The 17,435-nt window shown below is 55.2% G+C and overlaps 5 protein-coding genes across 5 annotated transcripts; 2 read left to right on the forward strand and 3 right to left on the reverse strand.

Annotated features, from left to right (window-relative positions):
• Positions 1-808: 808 nt before the first annotated feature.
• Positions 809-2,805, forward strand: KEX1 (Pheromone-processing carboxypeptidase KEX1; the record flags this gene model as incomplete). Its single annotated transcript, XM_037328588.1, has 3 exons — positions 809-951; positions 1,030-1,390; positions 1,444-2,805. The coding sequence occupies 3 exons, from the start codon at positions 809-811 to the stop codon at positions 2,803-2,805; spliced, it is 1,866 nt and encodes a 621-aa protein (XP_037173281.1).
• A 968-nt stretch (positions 2,806-3,773) lies between these two features.
• On the reverse strand, positions 3,774-4,610 carry DRE2 (Fe-S cluster assembly protein DRE2; the record flags this gene model as incomplete). The annotated part of the gene is made up of 1 exon (XM_037328589.1): positions 3,774-4,610. One exon carries the CDS (start codon positions 4,608-4,610, stop codon positions 3,774-3,776), a length of 837 nt encoding a protein of 278 aa, XP_037173278.1.
• A 1,763-nt stretch (positions 4,611-6,373) lies between these two features.
• Positions 6,374-8,596, reverse strand: MPP10 (U3 small nucleolar RNA-associated protein MPP10; the record flags this gene model as incomplete). The annotated part of the gene is made up of 1 exon (XM_037328590.1): positions 6,374-8,596. The coding sequence occupies one exon, from the start codon at positions 8,594-8,596 to the stop codon at positions 6,374-6,376; it is 2,223 nt and encodes a 740-aa protein (XP_037173282.1).
• Positions 8,597-9,591: 995 nt separating this feature from the next.
• Positions 9,592-10,361, forward strand: CAB3 (Coenzyme A biosynthesis protein 3; the record flags this gene model as incomplete). Its single annotated transcript, XM_037328591.1, has 3 exons — positions 9,592-9,980; positions 10,035-10,127; positions 10,181-10,361. 3 exons carry the CDS (start codon positions 9,592-9,594, stop codon positions 10,359-10,361), a joined length of 663 nt encoding a protein of 220 aa, XP_037172883.1.
• A 414-nt stretch (positions 10,362-10,775) lies between these two features.
• Positions 10,776-11,819, reverse strand: CGCA056_v013348 (uncharacterized protein; the record flags this gene model as incomplete). Its single annotated transcript, XM_037328592.1, has 1 exon — positions 10,776-11,819. The coding sequence occupies one exon, from the start codon at positions 11,817-11,819 to the stop codon at positions 10,776-10,778; it is 1,044 nt and encodes a 347-aa protein (XP_037173288.1).
• Between the last annotated feature and the right edge of the window lie 5,616 nt (positions 11,820-17,435).

Consider the following 17,435-nt stretch of genomic DNA (forward strand, 5'->3'; position numbering starts at 1 on the left):
GCAGCAGTAAAGTTAACCTCGGGCTCCCTCTGGTTCGCTAAGAAGCGAATGCTGGAGCCTGTCCTGGATGGCATCTCCCGTCCACCCTCATCGCTCCCGTCTGGAACCACTGCAGCGCACCAAAAAAAAGCTGGGGCCTGCCCCACGTCACTTCCAGCAAGTACCTACCTGCTGAAGGCGACTGTCCCTGGGTCTAGGTGAGGTGAAGCAGCCAGCCTGTAAGCCCCTTGTTTAGAGAGTGCCACAGTGGCCCCCCGCCCTTGCGGCACCTTCCGGCTGCGCTACTATCCGCCGCCGCCGGTCGACTCCAGGGCGGGCAGCAAGTGAACGGAGGCGAACCCCCCAAATTCTCCTTCAAGTCTGGCAGTCTGTGCAACGCTGCGCCAGCCAATATTGGCCAAGGACCTGGACCCGACAGGGATGCCCGGCGGACAGCTGCGCAACGACCGATGAGTGGTCAACGGGCATGCACGAGTCTAGAGTACACCTTTACAGATCTGTCTCTGCATGTCCCGTCCACCGCGTGCTCCTGCTGCCGCTACCGCTCACTGCTGCTGCTGCTGCGCCGGACGGAATTCAATCAAGTTCGCGCATCGCATCTTCTTTTCCCCATCTCCCTTCCACAATCCGAATCCTCCCTCCCTCCACCTAGACTTCACTGCAACCATCTTCCCTTTTCTTTTTTTGCTTGTGGTCATCGGCGAAGAGAGAGTCTCCATGCAATCACAGATCGGGTCACGCTCGTAACCTTTTTCTGTCTAATACCCCCATCAAAAGGTAGCCTTGGGGAGGACACACTTCCCCAACCATGGCTATCCTACCGATGATGTCCGCGCTGGTGCTTGCGCTGGCATCATGGACCGCACCGGTGCTCGCCCAGAGCCAGGCCGACTACTTCGTTCACGATCTGCCCGGCGCCCCGAAAGAGCCATTCATCAAGATGCACGCAGGGTAAGCACAGGATTTCCCCCGACGCTTCCGTCTCGCCGCTTGGTGAAGCTATTCCTGCTGACGCGCGTTTCATCACAGCCACGTCGAAGTCACCCCCGAACACAACGGAAACCTCTTCTTCTGGCACTTCCAGAACCAGCACATCGCAAACAGGCAGCGCACCGTCATCTGGCTGAACGGCGGCCCCGGCTGCAGTTCCGAAGACGGTGCCTTGATGGAGATTGGCCCCTACAGAGTCAAGGATAAGGACACCCTCACCTACAATAACGGCTCCTGGAACGAGTTCGCGAACCTGCTCTTCGTCGACAACCCCGTTGGAACCGGTTTCAGTTATGTCGACACCAATGCATACCTGCACGAGCTCGACGAGATGGCCGAGCAATTTGTCAAGTTCCTCGAGAAGTGGTTCGCCATGTTCCCCGAGTACGAGCATGACGACGTAAGTCCGAACAAACCAGACCATACCAAGAGACCGAAGCTGACGGAGAACAGATCTACATTGCAGGTGAATCCTACGCTGGCCAGCACATTCCTTACATCGCGAAGGCGATGCTCGAGAGGAACAAGAAGCCCGGAACAAAGACCATCTGGAACTTGCAGGGTCTCCTGCTCGGAAACGCTTGGATTTCTCCCAAGGAGCAGTACGATGCCTACCTCAAGTATGCCTACGAGAGGAAGCTCATTGAGAAGGGCTCGCCCGTCGCTCTGAAGCTTGAGCAGCAATGGCGCATCTGCCGAACATCACTTGCCGTCGAGAACACTGTGGACTTTTCCGAGTGCGAAACTGTCTTGCAGGATTTGCTCGCCGAGACGGCCAAGGTGAACGCCAAGGGCCAGCGCGACTGCATCAACATGTACGACATCCGCCTCAAGGACACGTACCCTTCGTGCGGTATGAACTGGCCTCCCGACTTGGTCAACGTTACTCCCTACCTCAGAAGAGCCGACGTCGTCAGCGCTCTCCACATCAACCCTCAAAAGAACACCGGCTGGAAGGAGTGCAACGGCGCGGTTGGCGCTGCCTTTAGAGCCAAGAACTCGAAGCCTTCGAGAGATTTCTTGCCCGACCTTTTGAAGGAGGTTCCCGTCATCCTCTTTTCCGGTGCCGAGGACCTCATTTGCAACCATATGGGAACTGAGCAGATGATTGGCGACATGGAATGGAACGGCGGAAAGGGATTCGAGATTTCACCCGGAAACTGGGCGCCGCGCCGCGATTGGACTGTGGAAGGCGAGCCTGCGGGATTCTGGCAGGAGGCGCGCAACCTCACCTACATCCTCTTCTACAACTCCTCCCATATGGTTCCTTTCGACTACGCCCGCCGCTCCCGCGACATGCTTGACCGCTTCATGAAGGTCGACATCAGCTCCGTTGGCGGAACGCCCACCGACTCCCGGCTGGACGGTGAGACTGGCCCCGCCACATCGGTCGGCGGCATCGGCAACAGCACCAACACCGATGAAGAGACGCAGAAGAAGCTGGACGAGGCCAAGTGGAAGGCATACTACCGCTCAGGCGAGATTGTCCTGGTCATTGTCGTCATTGCCGCCAGCGTCTGGGGCTGGTACATCTGGCGCGAGCGTCGCAAGCGCAGGGGCTACCAGGGTCTCATGGGCGGCCCACCGGCAACGAGCCAGAGAGGCGGCACACGGGGCCTGGATGGTTTCCGTGACAGGCGTAGCGGCCGGGACGTGGAGGTAGGCGACTTTGACGAGAGCGAGTTGGACGACCTGCATGTGGCGACCCCCACCCACGAGATGGACAAGGATCGGTACAGCGTTGGAGGGGACAGCGACGACGAGCCCCAGGAGAAGAAGCCCTCGGGGGCGGCCAACGGCAGCCGCTCGAGGTAAGAACCCGGACAGCCTGGGAAGGCAATGAACGGCTCGGGTTGGTTGAACTACTATTACGGCTCCTCGGATCAATGCATGGGAAGTTTAGCGGATCACAAAAACAAAAGGGAGCCCCAGATGACTACTACTACGACTACGACCACCACCACTACTACTCGGATCCATTCAGCACGGGACGGAGTTGTATGTGTATCATCAAGTATAGAGCAAAATGTTGTCTCTAGCGAAATGCTATTTTTATCGTTTGGTTACGGCCTACAAATGCCTTTGCTTCGTTTGCCCTTCCCCATGCTGGTGGGTGGCGGTGTGATTGATCCATTCAGTGTCCTCCTATATATATCGCTGCCCCGTGTTTTTCATACGCCTCAAACACCTCAAGACAATTTTTTTTCTAATGAGAAGCGCCCAATCTGGCGTTTGCCGCCTGCCGTGATATTCCCCCGCCGAATTCCCTTTCCCCCCAATCCAGAAAATGCATGTATGCACAAGCTGCTGTAAAGGTATGTATGTACCAGAGGCTTCTGCGTGATCCGATTTGTGCCAAAAAAAAAAAAAAAAATGATTGAAACTCCCCGTGATATGCCACTCCCAATAAAACAAATTTCGTGATAAAGAGAAAGCTTCGCATTACAGTTGGATATCGTTGTTGAGGATGCGCACCTCCTCGCCGGGCTTGAAGGGGGGCAGGCCGATGTACGGGCAGCCGTCGCAGCGGAAGGCGTCGCCGAGGGCGCAGTTGCCGCAGGAGCCGACCTTGCCCTGGACGGTGAAGTCGACCTCGGCGAGGTCATCTGTGTCGAGCTTGACGGGCGCGGCGGCGGCGGCTGCGAGGGCTGCGTCGGCGGCGGCGCGGGTGGCGGCGTCTTCAGCGGCGATGCGCTCTGCGAGGCCGCAGGTGCAATCTTTGCAGGCGCGGCGGCGTTTTCCGGCCTTGGGGGCGCATTCGGGGGCTGTATTAAAAGAGTAGGTTAGTCAAGACAATTTCCCAATGTTTCTGTTGTGGCTCTTTCTGGAGGGTTGGAAAACGTACGGATGTTGAGGGGACGAGAGAGGTCTGCGTCTGTGAGGAGGGCGTCTTCGTCGATTAGCTCGTCGTCGTCATCGTCCATGTCGAGGTCGTCGCTGAAGTCGACGAAGCCCACGCCCGGGGGCGCGGAGACGGCTGGGGCGGTCGAGGGTTTGCTGCTCAGTGACACGGCACCGTTGCTGTTGAGCGAGACAGCACCTCCTCCGTTGAGAGACACAGCACCGCCGGTGAGGGACACGGCACCATTTCCGTTGGTGGCAGTCTTCTTCTTGCCAAAGGAGAGAGTGACCGGCGCCTCGTCGTAATCGGGCTTCTCGAAAGCACCACCAACCGCTACAAGACCGGCGAGGACGGCCTCGCGGGCGACGGCGGGGTCGTTTGCGAGGTTGCCGCCGTCCTGGGCGCGGAGGCGGGCGGCGGGCTTGAGGGCCTCCGCGACGGCGGAGAGGACGGCGCGATCGGAGAGGAGGCGGGTGGACTCGACGCGGGAGCCGTCGGCGTCGGTGAGGACGAGGACGAGGTCGTAGGCGGACTCGGGGAGGGCGACGAGGCGGGCGGAGAGGCGGTCGAGCATCTGCAGGTCTGTGGCGGCGCGGTCGTGGGAGGCGAGGGCGGCGGAGAGCTTGTTGGGCGCGGAGGAGAGGGAGGGGGGCGCGAGGAGGAGGGTTCGTTCCTGTTGCTTGGGGGTGGCCGCGGGCGCCGCTGCTGACGGGGGCAGGGCGGAGGGGGTGAAGTCGAAGTCGGGGGTTGTGTCGAGGGTTATGATTGAGGGCGCCATTGTTGCTGCGGTTGTTGGCTTTTTTTTTTTCCTGGAGAGGAGAGGGGGTCGCGTGTGACGGTGGGATGTTTAAGGTGTGTTGTTCACGCGGGTTGGGAGGTTTTGTTGGAGGTTCAGGCGGCTATGGTTGAGTGAATGGTGAAGAACGTGGAAAGTCTCTGGGGTAGGCTGGTGGAAATTTCCGACTGGAGGTTGACGTGAGGAGAGAGAGGAAGGTGATTGACTGGATGGGATGGCTTCTCTTGGGAGGGGATTAGTCAAAGGCAAATTCGGAGGAAAACTGTGTAGCGTACTGTCCAGTTTGCGGTGCTTGATAAGCGTGGAATGGTGAGGGGTTGGCGGGGTGGGCACCGTAATCGGGAGGCCTAGTTACACGGTATTGCGTAGGTTGCCAGTGAAGTGGACGATTCCGCGGGGACTGGTCTTGCAGTGGGCAGTGGGTATTGCAGACGTAAGGTGCAGGATAGGCAGGCAGGCAGGATGCGTGGGAGGAACACACTCACTGAAGGGGGGAGAAAGGAAAAGGCGGCTGATAAAAGAAGTTGTTGGAAGCAAGGTACTGCTACGGAGAATGGCCGGAGAACGGCGAGACGGGGGAGAAGGAAACGTTCTGTCCACTCCGATCAACCCACGCTCATTAATCAGATCTCTTGCTTACGGATGCGACAAAGTCATTGGGTCGTTGTGCTTTTTTCTGCCTTTTGCTGTGCCTGGCCTTGGGGGTTGCAAAATAGGGGTCCGAAAGCGGAACGTCACCCTTCGACCATTCCAGTCAATCAGTACCCTCTCCCCGCCCCCATTTGCGCAAGACGCAGGCGCTCACAATAAAAATCCACGGGCAGGGCGATGTCATGGACGGGGGCCCATTACGCAGTGTGCTGTAGGGGAGAGACCAAGGGTGGTGCACCAGGGGTTTGCAGAAGAGGGAAGATGACCATCAATGACCTTGCATTACTGCACCCGGATGAAGGGCGACGGCCCAACCAAGGGCCTCACGATTTCTGATTTCCAATTGCCCACCTGAATCTTTTCCCTCAAGGTGAAGGGTTTTTCTTCACTCCCCCTGCCATCCGCCCTGAATCGTCAGGTGGGCGGTGCAGGAAGCGCTAGGAAAGCACTGTGGACAGCAGTGCTGACCGAATTTAATGTCAGTGACAAACGGCTATGGTCCGGTTCTCATTGGTGGAATGCCTTGCTGGCTGCTGCCATCTGGACCCTTGGGTTTGGCAGCTTGGGTGGCCACCACTACAACCCTTGTCTTGCCGCGCGCACACTGGAGAGGACGCCTCACCCGGCCTCTGCCGACCCCAAGATCCGACCGGCGATTTGGGAAGGTCCGGCTGCGATTGGGCCTCAATCATTCTTCGCGGGGTGCTGCGACCTGCGTCTTCGGAGAGCATTCGGCGCTGGCTATGGAGAGAAGAAACCTTGGCGATGCTGCAGACCCTGCCGGCGTCGGATGCTGAGGCTTGGAGTTTCTGTGTGTCATTTCGCCGTCGACCATGTCATTACCACCGTCGATAATGGGCTGGGATTGTGGACGACGTGTGGGAGAACAGACATGTGCTTTTGTTGCGAATTGCCTGGCTTCCTATTCGTCTCATACGGAAACAGACAGAGCAAGGTACGGAAAGATGAATGCTTTTGATTTTGCGATACATGCAAATTACTCTGGGCTCTATATCGCGCCCAGGAGGAATGACCGACAACGCCCGTGACAACTCCGTCCACATGCTTACACCATCCACCAGCGACGGCGCCCTCTACAGCTTGAAGCTGCTGCTCGTCGCCTGCGCCTGTGCCTTGGCCTTGTTCCCGTCCACGTCCACCACCTCGCCCTTGCGGTTGATGACCTTGACGCCGCCCTTCTTCAGGTCCGCGAGCGTGTCCTTCTGCATCTGCGCCTTCTTGCCGAGCGGCTTCTTGGCCGCGTCCAGGCCGCCCGCCTTGTGGATCCTCTCCTTCTCCCGCCTGCGCCGCCTGAGCTTGTCCTCGCGCGACATCTCCTGTCGCGCCACCGGCAGCCCGTCCTTGCCCACCACCTCGCCCCGCTCCGCCGTCTCCTTGCCGGCCTTGTACACCTCCTGGGGCGCGAGCGCGCTCTGCCCGCCGCTGACGCCCTGCGCCGTCGTCGGCTGCGCGTCCTCCATGCTGATCGTCGCCGCGTCCGACACCACCGTGAGCGTCGGCGCCGCCGGCTTCGGCTTGTAGTGCCAGCTGCTCAGCGCGTCGAGCCGCGCGCTGAGCTCCTTCCACATGCCCTCGATCTCCTTCTCCTCGCGCTGCAGCTTCTCGTCCGACTTGGACACGTAGCCCTCCGGGTCCGCGTTCTTGAGGTGCTCCTCCTCGTACACCTCCGCGAGGCCCTTGCCCTTGGAGTCGTCGAGCTCGATGAGCCCGCGGCGCGTGTTCTCGGGCAGCTCCGCGCCGGGGCGGCGGCGGATCACCTCGTCAAAGTCCTGCGCGAGGATGCGGCGCTTGATGAGGTCCTCGATGCCCTCGCTGACCTCGGCCGTGATGACGGGCACGGGCTTGCCGACGTGCTCGAAGGCGAGGTCCTCCTCCAGCAGGGAGTTGGTCGGGCGCTCTACGGCCGAGGCCTCTCCGGACAGCGTCCACGAGCGCTTGGCGACGGATTCGGCCTCGAGCTTGCGGATCTCCTCGGCAAGCTTGGCCTGGCGGCGCTCGTGGGCTGACCTGCGGGACCGCGGGTCGCCGGCAGAGACGTCGGACAGGGCGTCCTCGGAGTCGTCGCCGTGGTCCGAGTCGTCGTCAAAGAGGTCTCGCTTGACGTCCTCCATGGCGCGCTCAACGTCCTCCTCGCTGACCTTCTTGGGGGCGAAGCGGACCGACTTCTTCTTCTTCGGTTTGTCCTTGTTCCACTTCTTCGCCGGTGGCGCGAAGAAGTCTTTGTAGTAGATGCCGTTGGCGTTGAACTCTTCTCCCTCCTCGGCCATGTCCTCGTCCATGTCTTCATCATCGCTGGCACCTTCGGGGGCGTTGAGGTCCATGTCGCCGAACGTGGGGCCGTCCTCCTCGTCAGATTCCTCAACATCTTCGGCGTCTTCAGCAGCCTCGTCCATGTCATCGGCGTGTTTTGTAGATTTTGATTTGCTGGAAGAAGCGGCCATCGGGTCGGCATCCCAGTCGATCTCTTCATCGTCGCTGGCGGCGTCCGTGTTGGGGTCTCCCTTTGCGTCTTGCTCCTCGAACCATTGTGTCTGCTTGTTGAAGTCGTCGATGGAGAAGAAGCCGTCGTTGAGTCCGTTCGGGTCTTCGACGTACTCTTCTTCATCATCCTCCTCTTCGTCGTCGTCGTCCTCTTCACCTTCCTCCTCGTCCATGTCTTCCAAGTCTCCGGTCAGGCCTTCAATATCGGACCCTTCTTCCAAGTCTTCTTCGTCATCTTCGAGGCCCTCCAGGTCGGATCCCGAGAGCTCCTCGTCTTCATCAGAGCCTGCCTCCTCGCCGTCGAGCTCAGATCCCTCCTCGTCAGACTCCGCAAGGCTGTCCTCTCCGACGCCGTTCGTCACAACCTCGTTCCGGTCCTCGAGCTCCTGCAGCGTCTCCTGCGAGTGCTTCAAGGCGCTCTTGATGATCCGCCGGGCCTGCTGCCAGACCTGGCCCGTCTCGAACCCGTCAACGTGCACCTTGCGGATCTTGAGCACGTCCGCCCGGTCGGCATCCGCCCTCTTGCGCTTCTTCGTGGCCTCCTTCAGCAGCCGCAGCTGCTCGTCGCTGATCTGCCCGGCGAACGCGTCCAGCGTGTCCTTGACGACCTGCAGCGAGGCCGACGGGATCGCGGGCGGCGGCTGCAGGAAGGCGTGGCGGTTCGCGGGGCCCATGTTGTCGAGCAGGGCGCGCACGTCGGCGGCGCTGGCGCCGGTCATTGGGGGCATGTGGGCGACCATGCCGGGCGCGAAGGAGAGGGTGTGGGAGCTGTGCGATGTCGATGTGAGGGAGGAAGACGTGCTGCCCGCCGCCATGATGTGGTGATATTTTTTTTTCCCCGTTCGGAAGTTTCTCGCTTGGTCCGATAGCAACCTGGAAGATTTACAGCAACTTTTTTTTGGCCTGCACCTTGCAGTCCTGGAAAATTTGGGACCCCGCTAAATGCCTGGGATGAGCGGTCGACATGTGATTGGCCAATGAGATCAGTGAGCTCGGTTTAGCGTCGTTAGGTAAGCGGCCGTTGCGTCTTGTCTCAATGCGCTGGTTCATCCAATTCTTTCATCACGAAGTCATTTCTGATGCATTATTCATCAATTGCGGCTCATTTTTCTACCATCAAAATTTTGATGTACATGGCTCAGTGTTTGGAGGGGCTTTTAGTGAGTGCTGCACTGTGAAGCTGGCTACCAGATGGTGTTGGAATACCACAGACACTCTCATACTGCGTTTGTATCAGAATGCGACGTTCATCATTAGATCTAAATCATTTGATCTCTCCAGGGCAAATTCAAGAAGGATCTGTTCGTTGGGAATATTAGAAATCAGCTGAGAAAGACAGCTCAGTTGATTTTACAGCCGGTCCGGCCGCGGTGGCGGGGCCGGCCGGGTGGCCCACACACTTGGGCCTTAGTGTCCGACTTAGTCATCTGCGTTTGGTGATTCAACTTACAATATCTCCCTCATCCCAAACCAATCTTCTTTCACCAGCTACCTACACTTTCTGAACTTTCTACTTTATTAACTCACGATTGACGAAGCATTTTCATCTTGAGCCCTTTATAGCGCACCACAAGAAGAGTTCAAGTCATACCGGCGTGTAAGTTACATTCCCTCAACTCTCGGATGTGGGGCTCATGTCGTGTTGATGAGTCGAAGTCCATCTTCTCGGTACTGAAAGCCGCAACCCTTGGTGCTTTCTCAAGGGAGAGGGCCATGGAAACGGTGCTAACACTGAATACAGATACACGAGAACTCTAGCAGCCCTGATATTTGACTCTGTTCAGCCACACCTCCTCAGAAAGACGCACAAATGTCTGACCCCGCCGCAGAAGTCGCAGCGTCTCGGGACGATGGCAAGGTGCACCTCTTACTTTGCGCCTCAGGCTCGGTAGCAACCATTAAGATTCCAAATATCATTGAAGCGCTCGGAAAACATGAAAATCTCTCCATCAGACTCATCCTCACTGCTTCCGCGGCACAATTCTTGACCGGCAATACGGAAGAGCAGCCGTCACTAGCCACGGTCCGCAAGATGAAGAACGTAGACGGGATTCATCTTGATGAACAGGAATGGGTATCTCCTTGGAGACGCGGCGCTAGCATATTGCACATCGAGTTGCGGCGCTGGGCGGACATGATGCTCATCGCACCGTTGAGCGCGAATACCCTCGCCAAGATTGTGAACGGCTTTTCGGACAAGTAGGGTTTCATTTCAATTTCGGCCTATCCCCGGCTATGCTGACTTTCTTCTAGCCTGTTACTTAGTGTTGTTCGGGCGTGGGACCCAGAAGGTCTGATTGATGGACGGAAGAAGAGGATCCTCGTCGCCAGCGCGATGAACTCTGCGTAGGTTCACCCCTGATACACTCGGAGAGAAGCCAAGCTGACTTGTATCAAAGTATGCATAACCACCCTATCACAGGGAAGCAACTGAGTGCTCTCCGGGAGTGGAACTGGTTTGAGGTGCTGCAACCCATGGAGAAGACATTAGCTTGTGGAGATACTGGTTCGGGAGCGATGATGGACTGGAGAGATATTGTTCAGATCACGGAAGCACGCCTGGGGCTTTCAAAAGAGTAGCAAAGGAAATTGTTTGTTGGTTCAAATATCAAATCCGTCTAAGTATATAGATGAGAGTTATTGCAAAGCACGTTGCCCGACATGCTCATCGTCGTTCCAATTGAGTCTTGCTATCCGGGCGGATACTTCTAGCTAACCGGGCGGATAACTGTTATATAAGGTCTAATAGTTATTTATATACTAACAATCTATTAATCTTATCGCCTTTTTCGTTCTTATTATCCCTATCGTCCCCGTTATCCCTGTTATCCCCGTCGTCCCCGTCTTCCCCGTCGTCCCCGTCTTCCCCGTCGTCCCCGTCTTCCCCGTCGTCCCCGTCTTCCCCGTCGTCCCCGTCTTCCCCGTCGTCCCTATTATCCATCGTTCCTGTTGTTATCGATGGTTACTACCCGCCCGGATAGCATAACTCTCCAATTACCCTAGGTTCGGTGTCTGAATCCGTTCGCAGATGTACTCGCTCACAAGTTTCCTTGGCGAAACCGCAAGCTCGCAGGCCCAGTAATCTCCAGGATTAGCGCGGATTGCTTCAGAATCCCATGGGTTCAGATACACTTCTAGAAGCTTCTTCTTATATGCACCTGTGGGGTCCCAGTGGTCCTTTCCTTTGCTGTCCAACAGGTCAATGAACGATGAAGCGATGTTCCACATTGAAATCTGATCGTCGTGAACGTGATCGAGGAAATCTTCAAATTTCGTCCCGGACGTGAAACCGTAACCGTCGCCGTAGTAACTGACATATCCATAGGGGCCGAGAGACTCAAGTTGCCACTCGTTGAGAGGCTCGGCACAAGCATCTTTGTTGCCGATGAGAAGATAAATGTGGCTTTGTAGCTTCTCCCTAATGATTTTGTCGGCAATCCTGAGGCACGCCCCTCGAGGCCCTGGCATCTTCATCATCTTTTCTAAGACCTGAGGATCGTCTCCCAGTGCACTATGAAACTCCCACGATTCGTCGCATTCGAACGCAATAAACTGCGTAGGTTGTATTCTGGTTCCTTTCAAGGTGTATGTTATAACCTCTAGCGCTTCGTCGACGTCGAGGTGTTCATCTTCTGATACTCGGAAGCAGGTAATGACTTGGTTGAACACGTCGAAGACGACTTCCTCTCCGTTTATATGCATCATCCGACCGAGCTTGGCATGTCTTCCGAGCTCTTCTCTGGAAGCGTGCTTTAGGACGTGTTTGGAAATGACTTGTCTCGACTCGGTGCTCGCAGTCCATAATCCAAAGTCGAAGAATTCTGAAGTGTCGAGAGACAGGTATCCAGTTCGATGGTCTTCCGACGGACCGGCCGCATCATTCTTACTGGTTGACTCCGGGTTCTCGTGCTTGTTGAGGGAGACGACGCGAACAACACAAGCGCAGGGCGCGGAGCTCATGGGTGCGATTGCCATTTCCCAAATTGTGAGCCTAATCTCAGCTGGTAGGTTCCGAAACGAGTGGAAAGTGGTAGCCATATTTGATAAGAGGACGTCGTTTGTGAGGGTTTGTTAGCGGACGGGTTGGTTGTTGTGGGCAGAAACTTGAGATCTGGTGGACTATAGACCAAAAAAAAAGAAAAGAAAAACGCAGCCGGGGCCTCAAAAGTCAAGACTTTTAAAAAAAAAACAAAAAAAAAAAAAAAAAAAAAAAAAAACTCATACAGGTTCGCATTAGCCGCCGATCGTGGGAATTTTATACTGCCTACCTTGTGAGCTAGGCACGAATGCCACGTTTGTGGCGATTGGGGCTACATATATTCGCCGAGTGCCATAAGAAGCAGACATCAGCAAAAAAGTTGTAATTGATGAATTCATCCCCCATTATCTAGACCCGCGCCCAAACCTTCGGGCGAGCCACGGTCTGTAATAAGCAAGATGGCGCCTCCTCTGCTGCGCTGTCACCTCAGGAACATCTGCCACCGCGCCTTTACTCCTGAGTAAGTCCATCAGCTTGCGTCCCATATACTTGATTCCATCTAATTCGGTCGGTCCTAGCCTTGTAGCGTCTGAATCCGCAATTTGTAACGGGCCAAAATGGTTGATCCAGGGACACTCAGATATGGTCCAGTCCGGCCTGAGACTTTCGAATGGAACAAAGTTCCCAACGTATGTTCCCCATCGGCTTCGGGTACACGGCCTGAACTCCTTCAAGAGATCATCATGGTACACAAGACCTTCGTAGAGTGCTGTTTGAGTAGTCTCCAACTTGTCAATGAAAGCGTACTGTATGAGCTGTAAAGGCTTGCGCTTAATGAAATGACTGGCGGAACCTCGTGCACTCCGCTCTTCGAAGGAGACTTCAGCGTTGGGGTCTGCACCGCTAATGACCATGGAGGTCACGATGTCGGCTAATTGTTGAGCTCCTTTGATGCATACGATGCGGAGGTCGTGGAGAGTTGTCAGCATCTCTTTCCATGGTGTCGTCGAGGCTCCGGCATGAGTGATGGAGGCGTATGCCCGGTTGGGGTCTGCGCCTAGTTGAAGAACGTGACTGACGATTTCTGGGCGTATAGCACCAGGCATTCTTACCAGGGCCGGGGGTGGTCTGCAAGCTGAACTTAATAAGGGCTGTCCTTCCATCCGAATCATAGAAGCCTGGACCACGGTGCGTAACTTGGAGATGGCGTACTCTGCAAGCCCGAAAGACATGGCGAATGAAACAAAGGTGGGATGACAAGCATAATAGTCCACAACGTTGTCGCCGTAATATGTGATTTTCCCTCGCCCAGCCCATTGATTGTTCCAAGGGAAATAGTTCGTCCAGTGGTCCATATCGAAGCGCCGTCTCATGGCTTCTGACCAGTGGCCAGGCACTGTCCAGTAATTGGTTTTTACGAACGTCATGATTCGATCAAGCTCGTCTAGTATATCGCAGGTAGTCGAGAATGCCCAGTCATTCGCGTGCCGGGCTAATCGAAGAATGATTTCAATGTAGTTCCACTCTAAAGACGGGCACCCTATGTTCCAATTGCGCCACACCTCCGTGCATGTTTTGAGCCTCGCAAGAAAGCCCATGACTAGCAACTTGTCGGTTTCAAAGTGTGTCTCTTGAACGGTGCTCATGATCTCCAAGTGAACTTCGGGTCGGTCCAAAAATTCGGCGACGGAATGGTGCAGAAAGTGAACTTCTAGGTCCTTCGAACGGTCCGAGGAAGAGTTGGACGGGCCTCTAGTTTCCAGAAGACCGGCACACCAGCTTCTGAGTCGGTTATCAACTTTCTCCTTCGTGTCTTTCAGAGTTTCCGGATCAGGACTTGCTATCTCCTGAGATAAAACCGTCGAGGTATCGCCATGTGCCAAGGAAATACAAATCGCAGTCAGACAGTGTGACGGTGGTTCTGGAAGCGTCTTGTCCGCAGTGGCATAGTACCATGGCGTTAGTGTTTCCGAAAGAGCAATGTTTATCCTCGCAAGCTGCAACAGCTGATAGCCTCGAGGTCGGTGATCTGTACGGATCCGTCGCATCATGCCGAAATAGAGAGTCTGAAGGCCTTCGGGAAATACGCCCACCACCTGGTGGAGGTCTTGAATAGTATTGCAGTCGTTGAGATGTTCCATCAGAGACTGGACAACGAGTCGCAGCCACAAGAAGACACCCTCGGACTTCGATACGATGGCTTGAATTAGGTCGTAGAAAGCTTCTTGGCCGCGGTGTTGGGATTTTAGATACGGTACCCTGGCATGACTGGACAATGTGTCGGTTACGTATGTTTGTATGTCTTGCTGGGTCAGATGGTGCAGTTGGAGTCTGTTACAACCTTGGAGCGTGACCTCGAAGGCTGTATCAGGCCTACTCGACACCACAACTTTAATATGGGTGGAAACGGCGACTTGTGCAAGAAGCTCAACAACTTTGACCCGGTCTTGAAATTCTCCTTCGCATTCGTCGAGCCCATCGATAAGAATAGCGACGTATGCAGGCGAGGGTTGAGCTGAAGCAAGTCTCTTGAAGGCTCTCTTGAGTTCATGCAGCGTGGGAAAGTCCCTCTGCCAACCCGATCGAGCAACCAAATGATGGTCTGGGAAGAGATGTGATCCGTATGCGGGTATCCTCTTTATGATCTCGAACAGCAAACCCTGAAGCAGGCCTCGAAGAGAGTTTTGAAGGCCATTGCCTTGTCGGTCCCAGAACCAGTATGTCGCCATGATGAGCTCATGACAGCCAGCCCACCTCTGGAATGCTTCTGTTATCTGCGGATGTGTTGCGATGTATTTCATCAAAGTGCTTTTGCCGGTGCCAGCTCTTCCGCTGAGCAGGTAGAGTCCATTGTTGGACTCTATCCATTCCGAAAAATCGCATGATTGTTGGCCCAAAAATGTTTGGTTGGGAAGGATCCAATCAAAAGTATTCTCATGTGCGTTTTCAATGTCATCGTGCCTGTCGCTGAGGCTAGAAACCCACAAGGCGCTTAGCATCTGTTCAGTGACGGAGCCCTGGCGATTTGAGCTGTTGTTGTCCTCTTGCATACGTTGGCCGATTGCAAGGGACTCGATGATTTCGGCGTGATAGAGCTCGGCATTTCGATCTATATTATCCATGCGTTCTTCTAACATTGACGGTAAATTGTGCGTTTGGTTCTGAAGTCGCTCAAGCGCAATGCTGTTCTTTAGACTGGAGTATTGAATACCATCCCTCATGGAAACAATGATGCGAAACTGCAACTCGTTGCGAATCGTCTCCAGACGCGACATTTTGTCTCTCATCCTTCTCTCTCCCCATATCTGAAGGAAAGCGTCGCGCATGCTGCCAAGTGGAGTATGCCCGACCTTACGTTGAAGTAAGCTGCGCTCGATGTCAGCGGCAATGAGCCTTGCCTCGCATGCCAGGCCACATAGTGCCGAATCATCGTGGGCGACGGAGCTGTCGTCTCTAAGTTTTCGACAGCAAGATTCGAGGTCCGTGACGATCGATAGACGATCAGCTGCCGTGACAGTCGTCCCCATGGTACGGATCTCAGATGCTGCAGACAGAACTTTGAAGCAGAAATCGACGACCGTCAAAACGTTGACGGCGAACCCGAAGGCGGACGCCGGGTCCATTGTCTCATGATCCCTAACGAGCGGGCTGGCATGATGTTCTTGGGAAGCTTCGTTAGCTGGGATGCGCCCTCAGAAGGCCTGGCTGTGGAATTGATGCGAACTGGGTAGCGGACGCCTTGATGCTAGCGCTCTATCTGATACGCAATTGCATGGCTGGGCGGATGCGGGCTGGGTGGGTGGCTTCGCGGGGCCCCTGAACATTGCATGCATCTGTGCCTTGGTTGGTTCGATAGAAAGCAATTATGAAGCTCAAGTCGGATTCTATTCGTCAAGAGACAAGGTGGGGGGATGAACCGTTGCATTAGGCGTTCTTTGGAGAATCGATGTCCAACAGGCAGACTTCGGGGAAAGGCTTGGGAAGCTAGAGGGCTGTGAAACGGGCGGACAGACAAGATATGCGTACCCCTCAATCAAAAAGCCAGGAAACGGCAAACGCCACAGAGGCATTGAAACGAGAAGTATATATGTAGGCATTTTGAACGTCCGCATCAGATTCTCAACTGACTCTGCACATGTCCTCTCCAACTATAAACACTGATAATACCAAGGCGGTGAGACCGCAGAACAGCTCGACCCAGCCGCGCACTTCGTCGCGCCGGTATATCCCGACCCGCCACACTGTCCATACTTTGTCTGCGTCGGCTCAGGCACCGGAGCCTGCGTCGTCGACCGCGATGTCCCGGAGCTTGTTGACGTTGTCAAACGAACCGTGGACGTGGGTGTCGGCGGCGGGACCCATTGCGTCACGGTCTCGATGACAGTGTCGATATCCGTGACTGTCACGACGGTTGTCGTCCAGCTTGTGATTGTGACCGTGACGAGGGAGGTCGGTGCCAAGGCTAGCTTCGGGGTAGGAGTGATAGTTGTAGTCTGAGTTGAGTACCTGATAGCTGTTGGGGTGGGAAGAGGGGTTAAACGTTGGTCTTGCGCCGTTGCGGAAGCACAGGCAACTAGGAGCGTTACCAAGATGGATATGGGATGCATGGCGAGACGGTATCTCTGATCCAGGGACCAGAGAACTCGACAACTAAGAGCTGAAAGTGTTCAAATCGAAATCTCAGCTGCGGCGGATGAGTGTTAGGAAAGAACAAGATTAAATACTCATGCTTTCGTGCGTTTCGTTCTCTCATACGGCTTCTTCAACAAGTGTCAGATGTTGAAATCGTGGGTGTGACTTCATTTGGAAGAAAACAAAACACCGGCTTGGGGAGGTTGCGCAGCCAAGGCTAGCTTGACTCTAAATGGGCTGGGGGTATTCCCTCTTTGGACGCAAGGTTTGCAACGCATTCTCGAAATTCACTTGAGTTGATGCCCATCAGGACGGGCAGAGCCCGAAACCGACCTCTTCGAGCCATAACAACCGGGCTTGGCTACCAACGCGCACCGACGTGGAAGCCAAGTCTCAGAAAAGGCAGCCTCAACTCCCCGAAAAGAGACAGGAGAAGCTTGGTATCACTCAACGGACCACAATTCCAACTTCCGGGCTTCTTGAAGAAGGAACGTGGGGTTCTGAAAGTATGGTTATCATATGATGAGATTTAGCCTGATTGCTGCTTTGCGTCGCTGGATGGCCGACGGGTAATCTAACTCAATTTCCCATTCATTTGAGCAACGCGGCAGAACTTTTAGCGAATTGCAACGCTCACATGATCAAACTCAATCATGCTCGTCTGAGTTGTAGTGTAGGAAGAATCGGCCATACTATGGACTACATAGCGTGTCATCATTGGCTGACAATGGAGTGGCTCGCGATAAGAACCTCAGCCAGCTCTAATCGACGGCGCCGCACTGACCCTTATCGAAAGTTTGGACATAGAGGATGGAACCCAGAGAGAAGGGAGACCAGATAGGTAGACCAGACAGGTAGGCCAGAGAGGAAGGAGACCAGGGATGCAGTATAAATCATGAGCAGGCTGTGCCCATCTGTCATGCCTAGCATGCGACTGTGGGATGGGTCAGTATCGAAGGACGAGGTGCCGACCAATGTCGGCCATGAAAACCTAAGCCATGTCTGTTATTTGAGGCTTGGTGGGTCGACAACAACCCGGAGTT

This window comes from Colletotrichum aenigma, assembly GCF_013390185.1.
Source record: "Colletotrichum aenigma strain Cg56 chromosome Unknown KSG_Cg56_contig09, whole genome shotgun sequence".
Lineage (NCBI taxonomy): Eukaryota > Fungi > Ascomycota > Sordariomycetes > Glomerellales > Glomerellaceae > Colletotrichum > Colletotrichum aenigma.